The sequence below is a fragment of the Salvelinus alpinus genome, chromosome 31, assembly GCF_045679555.1.
Source record: "Salvelinus alpinus chromosome 31, SLU_Salpinus.1, whole genome shotgun sequence".
NCBI lineage: Eukaryota > Metazoa > Chordata > Actinopteri > Salmoniformes > Salmonidae > Salvelinus > Salvelinus alpinus.
The window spans coordinates 18,139,325-18,150,139 of record NC_092116.1 but is presented as its reverse complement, the minus strand read 5'-3'; the positions used below and the strand labels follow the sequence as shown (position 1 = coordinate 18,150,139).

General features: G+C 44.5%; 2 protein-coding genes across 2 annotated transcripts in view; one reads left to right on the top strand and one right to left on the bottom strand.

Moving 5' to 3' along the window:
* Positions 1-63: 63 nt before the first annotated feature.
* Positions 64-4,178, bottom strand: LOC139561665 (uncharacterized). Its single transcript, XM_071378913.1, has 3 exons — positions 2,806-4,178; positions 2,612-2,692; positions 64-1,685 (listed from the first exon to the last, which is right to left on the bottom strand). Exon 3 carries the CDS (start codon positions 963-965, stop codon positions 216-218), a length of 750 nt encoding a protein of 249 aa, XP_071235014.1. The 5' UTR covers positions 966-1,685; positions 2,612-2,692; positions 2,806-4,178; the 3' UTR covers positions 64-215.
* A 4,327-nt stretch (positions 4,179-8,505) lies between these two features.
* The window catches only part of LOC139561660 (Fc receptor-like protein 3), a 37,589-nt gene continuing 35,279 nt past the window's right edge, over positions 8,506-10,815 (top strand). The window contains exons 1-2 of the mRNA XM_071378908.1: positions 8,506-8,695; positions 8,839-8,883. Coding sequence (XP_071235009.1) covers positions 8,665-8,695; positions 8,839-8,883 — 76 coding nt within the window. The 5' untranslated portion in view covers positions 8,506-8,664. The remainder of the gene's footprint in view (positions 8,696-8,838; positions 8,884-10,815) is intronic.

Sequence of the window (10,815 nt, the reverse complement as noted above, 5' to 3'; positions counted from 1 at the left end):
CGGACTCTGGCTGGGCCACCCAAGGACATTCAGAGACTTGTCCTGAAGCCACTCCTGCATACATTTACATTTACATTTAAGTCATTTAGCAGACGCTCTTATCCAGAGCGACTTACAAATTGGTGCATTCACCTTATGACATCCAGTGGAACAGCCACTTTACAATAGTGCATCTAGATCTTTTAAGGGGGGGGGGGGGGGGCAGAAGGATTGCTTTATCCTAGGTATTCCTTGAAGAGGTGGGGTTTCAGGTGTCTCCGGAAGGTGGTGATTGACTCCGCTGTCCTGGCGTCGTGAGGGAGTTTGTTCCACCATTGGGGTGCCAGAGCAGCGAACAGTTTTGACTGGGCTGAGCGGGAACTGTACTTCCTCAGTGGTAGGGAGGCGAGCAGGCCAGAGGTGGATGAACGCAGTGCCCTTGTTTGGGTGTAGGGCCTGATCAGAGCCTGAAGGTACTGAGGTGCCGTTCCCCTCACAGCTCCGTAGGCAAGCACCATGGTCTTGTAGCGGATGCGAGCTTCAACTGGAAGCCAGTGGAGAGAGCGGAGGAGCGGGGTGACGTGAGAGAACTTGGGAAGGTTGAACACCAGACGGGCTGCGGCGTTCTGGATGAGTTGTAGGGGTTTAATGGCACAGGCAGGGAGCCCAGCCAACAGCGAGTTGCAGTAATCCAGACGGGAGATGACAAGTGCCTGGATTAGGACCTGCGCCGCTTCCTGTGTGAGGCAGGGTCGTACTCTGCGGATGTTGTAGAGCATGAACCTACAGGAACGGGCCACCGCCTTGATGTTGGTGGAGAACGACAGGGTGTTGTCCAGGATCACGCCAAGGTTCTTAGCGCTCTGGGAGGAGGACACAATGGAGTTGTCAACCGTGATGGCGAGATCATGGAACGGACAGTCCTTCCCCGGGAGGAAGAGCAGCTCCGTCTTGCCGAGGTTCAGCTTGAGGTGGTGATCCGTCATCCACACTGATATGTCTGCCAGACATGCAGAGATGCGATTCGCCACCTGGTCATCAGAAGGGGGAAAGGAGAAGATTAATTGTGTGTCGTCTGCATAGCAATGATAGGAGAGACCATGTGAGGTTATGACAGAGCCAAGTGACTTGGTGTATAGCGAGAATAGGAGAGGGCCTAGAACAGAGCCCTGGGGGACACCAGTGGTGAGAGCGCGTGGTGAGGAGACAGATTCTCGCCACGCCACCTGGTAGGAGCGACCTGTCAGGTAGGACGCAATCCAAGCGTGGGCCGCGCCGGAGATGCCCAACTCGGAGAGGGTGGAGAGGAGGATCTGATGGTTCACAGTATCGAAGGCAGCCGATAGGTCTAGAAGGATGAGAGCAGAGGAGAGAGAGTTAGCTTTAGCAGTGCGGAGCGCCTCCGTGATACAGAGAAGAGCAGTCTCAGTTGAGTGACTAGTCTTGAAACCTGACTGATTTGGATCAAGAAGGTCATTCTGAGAGAGATAGCAGGAGAGCTGGCCAAGGACGGCACGTTCAAGAGTTTTGGAGAGAAAAGAAAGAAGGGATACTGGTCTGTAGTTGTTGACATCGGAGGGATCGAGTGTAGGTTTTTTCAGAAGGGGTGCAACTCTCGCTCTCTTGAAGACGGAAGGGACGTAGCCAGCGGTCAAGGATGAGTTGATGAGCGAGGTGAGGTAAGGTAGAAGGTCTCCGGAAATGGTCTGGAGAAGAGAGGAGGGGATAGGGTCAAGCGGGCAGGTTGTTGGGCGGCCGGCCGTCACAAGACGCGAGATTTCATCTGGAGAGAGAGGGGAGAAAGAGGTCAAAGCACAGGGTTGGGCAGTGTGAGCAGAACCAGCGGTGTCGTTTGACTTAGCAAACGAGGATCGGATGTCGTCGACCTTCTTTTCAAAATGGTTGACGAAGTCGTCTGCAGAGAGGGAGGAGGGGGGGGGAGGGGGAGGAGGATTCAGGAGGGAGGAGAAGGTGGCAAAGAGCTTCCTAGGGTTAGAGGCAGATGCTTGGAATTTAGAGTGGTAGAAAGTGGCTTTAGCAGCAGAGAGAGAAGAGGAAAATGTAGAGAGGAGGGAGTGAAAGGATGCCAGGTCCGCAGGGAGGCGAGTTTTCCTCCATTTCCGCTCGGCTGCCCGGAGCCCTGTTCTGTGAGCTCGCAATGAGTCGTCGAGCCACGGAGCGGGAGGGGAGGACCGAGCCGGCCTGGAGGATAGGGGACATAGAGAGTCAAAGGATGCAGAAAGGGAGGAGAGGAGGGTTGAGGAGGCAGAATCAGGAGATAGGTTGGAGAAGGTTTGGGCAGAGGGAAGAGATGATAGGATGGAAGAGGAGAGAGTAGCGGGGGAGAGAGAGCGAAGGTTGGGACGGCGCGATACCATCCGAGTAGGGGCAGTGTGGGAAGTGTTGGATGAGAGCGAGAGGGAAAAGGATACAAGGTAGTGGTCGGAGACTTGGAGGGGAGTTGCAATGAGGTTAGTGGAAGAACAGCATCTAGTAAAGATGAGGTCAAGCGTATTGCCTGCCTTGTGAGTAGGGGGGGAAGGTGAGAGGGTGAGGTCAAAAGAGGAGAGGAGTGGAAAGAAGGAGGCAGAGAGGAATGAGTCAAAGGTAGACATGGGGAGGTTAAAGTCACCCAGAACTGTGAGAGGTGAGCCGTCCTCAGGAAAGGAGCTTATCAAGGCATCAAGCTCATTGATGAACTCTCCAAGGGAACCTGGAGGGCGATAAATGATAAGGATGTTAAGCTTGAAAGGGCTGGTAACTGTGACAGCATGGAATTCAAAGGAGGCGATAGACAGATGGGTAAGGGGAGAAAGAGAGAATGACCACTTGGGAGAGATGAGGATCCCGGTGCCACCACCCCGCTGACCAGAAGGTCTCGGGGTGTGCGAGAACACGTGGGCAGACGAAGAGAGAGCAGTAGGAGTAGCAGTGTTATCTGTGGTGAGCCATGTTTCCGTCAGTGCCAGGAAGTCGAGGGACTGGAGGGACGCATAGGCTGAGATGAGCTCTGCCTTGTTGGCCGCAGATCGGCAGTTCCAGAGGCTACCGGAGACCTGGAACTCCACGTGGGTCGTGCGGGCTGGGACCACCAGGTTAGGGTGGGCACGGCCACGCGGTGTGAAGCGTTTGTATGGTCTGTGCAGAGAGGAGAGAACAGGGATAGACAGACACATGGTTGACAGGCTACAGAAGAGGCTACGCTAATGCAAAGGAGATTAGAATGACAAGTGGGCTACACGTCTCGAGTGTTCAGAAAGTTAAGCTTACGTTGCAAAAAAATAAAAATAAAATACAAGATCTTATTGACTAAAATGATATAGTACTGCTGGCTGGTGAAGTAGCCTGGCTAGCAGTGGCTACGTTGTTGAAAGTGAAGCTGGCTAGGTAACCTCGACAATTTCACTAAATTTCTCTAAACTACACAATTATCATGGATACAAGGACAGCAAAGACAACTAGCTAACACTACGCTAATCAAGTCGTTCCGTTGTAATGTAAGTTTCTACAGTGCTGCTATTCGGTAGAAGTTGGCTAGCTAGCAGTGTTGGCTAGGTAGGAGGACGGCAGCGCGGCAGGCGAAAAATAGCTGGCTAGCTAACCGATAATTACTCAAAGCTACACAATTATCTTAGATAAAAAGATAGCAAAGAAAACTATGTAGCTAGCTAACACTACACAAGTCAAGTCGTTCCGTTGTAATGTAATCGTTTCTACAGTGCTGCTAATCGGTGGCTAGCTGGCTAGCTAGCAGGGTTGACTACGTTACGTTACGTTACGTTAGGGCGAGAATACCTGGCTAGCGAACCTTGATAACTACACAATTATCACCGATACAAAGACGGCTATGTAGCCAGCTAAGTAGCTAGCTAAGATCGAACAAATACAAATCAAAGATAGCAAAGACAACTGTGTAGTCAGCCAACACTACACTGATCAAGTCGTTCGGTTGTAATGCACTCGTTTCTACAATGCTGCTATTCGGTGGCAAGCTAGCTAGCTAGCAGTGTTGGCTACGTTGCGTTACGTTAGGGCGAAAATAGCTGGCTGGCGAACCTCAATAACTACACAATTATGTTTGATGCAAAGACGGCTATGTAGCTAGCTAAGATCAAACAAATCAAACCGTTGTACTGTAGTGAAAATGAAAATCAGACCGTTGTACTATAATGAAATGTAATGAAAAGTTTATACTACTATTCGGTAGTCAGTTTCCTGTAAACCACATTCAGATTGACTTCTACTGATATGAACCCATACAGAAGTGTTCCATGCATGGTCTTGGCTGTGTACTTAGGGTCGTTGTCCTGTTGGAAGGTGAACCTTCGCCCCAGTCTGAGGTCCTGAGCGCAGGTTTTCATCAAGGATCTCTCTGTACTTTGCTCTGTTCATCTTTCCCTTGATCCTGACGAGTCTCCCAGTCCCTGCCGCTGAAAAACATCCCCATAGCATGATGCTGCCACCACCATGCTTCACCGTATGGATGTTGCCAGGTTTCCTCCAGACGTGATGCTTGGCATTCAGGCAAAAGAGTTCAATCTTGGTTTCATCAGACCAGAGAACCTTGTTTCTCATGGTCTGAGAGTCCTTTAGGTGCCTTATGGCAAACTCCAAGCGGGCTGTCATATGCCTTTTACTGAGGAGTGGCTTGGTTTATATTTGATTGGCCGACCTATTATAACTCATTTGGAACATGTATACTTTGTTATTAACTAAATTAATGGATATTTCTATATGCATATACAGTGGGGAGAACAAGTATTTGATACACTGCCGATTTTGCAGGTTTTCCTACTTACAAAGCATGTAGAGGTCTGTAATTTTTATCATAGGTACACTTCAACTATGAGAGACGGAATCTAAAACAAAAATCCAGAAAATCACATTGTATGATTTTTAAATAATTAATTTGCATTTTATTGCATGACATAAGTATTTGATACATCAGAAAAGCAGAACTTAATATTTGGTACAGAAACCTTTGTTTGCAATTACAGAGATCATACGTTTCCTGTAGTTCTTGACTAGGTTTGCACACACTGCAGCAGGGATTTTGGCCCACTCCTCCCTACAGATCTTCTCCAGATCCTTCAGGTTTCGGGGCTGTCGCTGGGCAATACGGACTTTCAGCTCCCTCCAAAGATTTTCTATTGGGTTCAGGTCTGGAGACTGGCTAGGCCACTCCAGGACCTTGAGATGCTTCTTACGGAGCCACTCCTTAGTTGCCATGGCTGTGTGCTTCGTGTCGTTGTCATGCTGGAAGACCCAGCCACGACCCATCTTCAATGCTCTTACTGAGGGAAGGAGGTTGTTGGCCAAGATCTCGCGATACATGGCCCCATCCATCCTCCCCTCAATACGGTGCAGTCGTCCTGTCCCCTTTGCAGAAAAGCATCCCCAAAGAATGATGTTTCCACCTCCATGCTTCACGGTTGGGATGGTGTTCTTGGGGTTGTACTCATACTTCTTCTTCCTCCAAACATGGCGAGTGGAGTTAGACCAAAAAGCTCTATTTTTGTCTCATCAGACCACATGACCTTCTCCCATTCCTCCTCTGGATCATCCAGATGGTCATTGGCAAACTTCAGACAGGCCTGGACATGCACTGGCTTAAGCAGGGGGACCTTGCGTGCGCTGCAGGATTTTAATCCATGACGGCGTAGTGTGTTACTAATGGTTTTCTTTGAGACTGTGGTCCCAGCTCTCTTCAGGTCATTGACCAGGTCCTGCCGTGTAGTTCTGGGCTGATCCCTCACCTTCCTCATGATCATTGATGCCCCACGAGGTGAAATCTTGCATGGAGCCCCAGACCGAGGGTGATTGACCGTCATCTTGAACTTCTTCCATTTTCTAATAATTGTGCCAACAGTTGTTTCCTTCTCACCAAGCTGCTTGCCTATTGTCCTGTAGCCCATCCCAGCCTTGTGCAGGTCTACAATTTTATCCCTGATGTCCTTACACAGCTCTCTGGTCTTGGCCATTGTGGAGAGGTTGGAATCTGTTTGATTGAGTGTGTGGACAGGTGTCTTTTATACAGGTAACGAGTTCAAACAGGTGCAGTTAATACAGGTAATGAGTGGAGAACAGGAGGGCTTCTTAAAGAAAAACTAACAGGTCTGTGAGAGCCGGAATTCTTACTGGTTGGTAGGTGATCAAATACTTATGTCATGCAATAAAATGCAAATTAATTATTTAAAAATCATACAATGTGATTTTCTGGATTTTTGTTTTAGATTCCGTCTCTCACAGTTGAAGTGTACCTATGATAAAAATTACAGACCTCTACATGCTTTGTAAGTAGGAAAACCTGCAAAATCGGCAGTGTATCAAATACTTGTTCTCCCCACTGTATACTGTCTATGTAAGTCTATTAATTGTTGTATTTTTACAGTAGTTGTTATAGGAGCCAGATGAGTGTTCCACTATGTAAGTGTAATGGAGAAGGTGTGTTGTATTTTGTATTCATTTTCATATATAAAATAAAAAGTGCACATTTCTTACATCATTGTATTGCTTTGGGGGGGAAATTATGTAAGGGCATATTCCTTTTACTGTCTGTATTGCCGAGTTGAAACAACGCATTTATTATTAGAAAATTACTATTAATTTATTATTAAGCAACACTCACTAACAAAATCTCTATGCACCACAGTGCAGTCAGTTTCCTGTAAACCACATTCAGATTGACTTCTACTGATATGAACCCATACAGAAGTGTTCCATGTCTGTACTATTATGATGAGATAGAGAGAGGAAGGAGTAAGAGGGCAGAACCAGTAGACTGAGGGGTTATGTTGTTGCTATGTGACCAATGACCATATTAGTATCTATATTGTCTGTAAGAAATTGGAACCTCAAATTGTATGTGTACAATATACTGTTGTATATTCTGTTGCCCCTTCTGTTGACAAGGCTCTTTCAGAGCTACAATCTGCCTTTTTTGCTTTGCAGAAAACCTTTGTTGAACAGAAATTGGTACTTAATGCAGCTTAGACTAAAACCTTAAAAATGTACCTGATTATTTATCCGTATTGGATAATGCCCACATTGATCACATTATAGTGATAGTATGTCTGACCTCACAAACAATGTAAAGTATGTATAGATAGGTGTAATCTAGAGACAAGCCTGTTGGTTTTTAATCTGAGGGTATCCTGCTATTGACACACTTGTTGAATTATGCAAGTGAACTTGACAACAACAATAATTAAAGAGACAGTCCAGACAATGCAGGTGAGTGCAGGTAGTGTCACGAATCCAGCTTCCTGAGTCTGTTTTTGCCTGTGTTCTGTCCTGGAGTGTTTTTTCCGGTGTCCTGTAACGCACCCTGTCTGGTTGCCGGGCGACGTAGCTAGTTGGAGGATCTCTGAGTACCCGCACCTGTATCCCATCAGCTATCTGCACACCTGGTCCTGATCATCACCCCTCCACTTCATAAGCGCTGACCTGACATCCATTCCCTGCCGGATCGTTAGCCATGAACAGTATGTTGTGCCAGCGTATCAGCCTCCAGTTTGATAGAGTTTGTTTTGTTGTTTTGTACGTCTTGCTTGCCTTGAACTTACCTCCGTTTTTTTCTGTCTACAGTCATTCACCCGGAACACTCATCCCATCCCTACCTGGTCGTCGGTGACTTCAGTTACTTCCTTGGATCTGCTTACTCAATTCCATCAACTCACCTCCGCTGCCCGCTCCGCTACTTGGATTTTTCTATCACTACATTTAAACTTGTAAATAAATACTCACCTTCGTCTTACTCTCCTTGTCCTGGTCTGCTTCTGGGTTCTACTTTAGAGAACCGTGACAGGTAGGGTAGACAGAGCAAGTGTTTGGTGGGTGCAGTCATGTTCCTCCCCTTTATGCTACTTTATTCATATTTGCTAATAGACCTGGTGTAATTATGCAAATGAGGCACACATATTTGTTTTTATTTGAACACAAAATACAAAAAAACTGATACAATAACTAAATGTTTATATGATGTGCTATATTCAACAACAAAACACACACACTCACACACACACACACACACATTCACAATAAATGACACACTGACACACATCACATAAACAAACAAATTGAAACACAGCCATAAACAACACAATAACAAAGACATATCTATGTAGACAGTATCTAACTAAAAGTGTCCCTCAGAATCATCTGACTAATGAACAAGTCAACCACCAAACCCATGAGAAGAGTCAGATAGCTGACTGTGGTTGACACATGTTCCTCCTATAGAAATAGTGTATGTGTGTATGGAGGGGATAGCTGAAGCTGAGGCTAGCTGGGATACCAGTAGTCACCATAGCAAAGGTTTGAGGGGAGGCATGTATCTGTGCATGGTGGGTGTAAAAATGAACTAACATCTGCACATTCTGATACCAAACTGATCTCATGTCAGATCTCTATTCTCGTTCCATCCTTCTTTCCTCCAATAAAGAGGAAGGAACCAGTGTGAGGTCATGTAGACAATCATAAGAAGAAGTTGGTCAGAAAATTAACACGCCATCAACCGCTACTCTTTTTTCTCACAACCTTTGTACGTTTCTCAATAATTTTCTCACTCTATTTTCTGTGTGATGGTGAAGAGGTGTGATCTAAACAGATTGTCATCATATAGGAAGTAGAGGGGTTTGTCAGAAGAACTGTAGTTCAGAGAAAGTCACTTGTCAGTGGGACAGAATGGAGAACACATTGCTCTGTGTGCTGCTCTGTAAGTACTGACGTTGTATTAGTGTTTGTGTGTTTGTCTATGAGCACAATGCACTAATGTTAATATTACTACTCTATTACTATAGTAGTACACACTTCTGTATTACTTCTGTACTGTAATGACTTTCTGTGTCTTTGTTGAAGTGCTGAGTATCCTCATCTACTGTGGACACTGTGGTGAAGATGATGGTAGATATTCATTTATTTGATCAAACCGCCATCTCTTTATGTTTCATCATCTTTGTCTCTGCTTTTCCTTCGTCATGTTCATTAATGTTATGAGAAAAGGTGATTCAGTTGTGAAAGTATGATCTGTAAAGAGGTATGAACATAGTTTATGCACATGTTTTACTTGACTGATAGGTAATTGTGTTATGATGGTTGTGTTTATGAAGGTAGACTAAAACCTGTATTGAAGCCTGTATTGAAGCCAGGATGATAAGTCATACCAGATACACATGAAAACATGAAAACATGAAATGACCCAGGGAATCGATAGAACATCATTTAGAGATGCAGAAAAACAATTTAACATTCAAAATGAGTGAACCTTTCCTTTAAGTTGAAAACATGTGGCTATTTTGTCATGTGAAAATGTATGAAAAAACATGTGAACCTTCATATGAAATATCATCACATGTGAAGTGTTCCAAAACCACATGGTTTCACATGATTTCACATCTGATTAGTCTGACATCATCTCACCATTCTGAAAAGCATCTGACCAGTCTGACAGCATCGCACCCTTCTGAAAAGCATCTGACCATTCTGACAGCATCCCACCATTCTGAAAAGCATCTGACCATTCTGACAGAATCTCACCATTCTGAAAAGCATCTCACCATTCTGAAAAGCAGCTCACCAGTCTGACAGCATCTCACCATAAACTCATGGAGCATGAAGGTACTGATAGGAATGAAAGATCTCAAGAGCTGACTTTGCTGTCATAACGATATGAATGAAAGAGCTAATCAGATCTTTCATTAGGAGAAGTTTTATTTTTTACAAACAAATCTCGATTTGGTTTGTAAATGGCATGTTATAGAAGGGTCCAGTCTACAGGTAACTGACAAAATAAAGGAAACACTTCAATAAATAAGGATACAAATTCAAATCAAATCAAAGTGTATTTGTCACGTGGGCCGAATACAACAGGTATTGAAATGCTTACTTACAAAATACCAACAGTGCAATTTTTAAGTAAAAAATTGTTATTAGGTGAACAATAGATAAGTAAAGAAATAAAAAACAACAGTAAAAAGACAGTGAATAATAACAGTAGCAAGTATATTGAAAGCATGGGGTGGTTCCACACAGGAAGTTGCAGAGACTTTTAGAATCTCTGCCCTCATGGTGCCCCAATGCCCTATTAAGACACTTTATGTTGGTGTTTCCTTTATTTTGATAGTTACCTGTAGCAGTAGGCTACATGGAGAATGGAATAGTTGGATAGGGAAAATGTCTCGAGTCGTGAAAAATGGTGTATAACATTGTCAGTATGACACAATTTCATGCATACAACATCTAAATACCTGCATCATTAAACGGAGAGCTTTACCATTTCTAAAAGGATGTATTTAGGTGATTTGTGGCCCCCACAAAGAGGATGTTTGGGGTAAGTCTCTCAAAAGCATGTGAAATCACAAAAAAAGGTGTCTGAACCGTTCTATAACAAGGCATTTACATAAAAGACATTTGGTTGTAAAAAATAAAACTTGTCCTTTAATATCAGTGAATGACTCTGCACATGAGTTGATGGTGAGATGCTATTCAGGCATTTCAACCATTTACTGTAATACTAGCCTACGTATTAGGCGGCAGGTAGCCTTGTGGTTAGAGCGTTGGGCCAGGAACCGAAAGGTTGCTTGATCGAAATCCCGAGCTGACAAGGTAAAAATCTGTCAATCTGCCCCTGAACAAGGCAGTTAACCCACTGTTCCTAGGCTGTCATTGTAAATAAGTATTTGTTCTAAACAAACTTGCCTAGTTAAATAAAACATTTTTTTTAAGTATTACTTTGTGGACTGGAGCCCCACTAAATATGTTGGCCTATAGTATTTCAATATTCAAGTAGTGGATGTATTGTTATACTGAAGCTCTTTTTATTTACATTTTTATCCA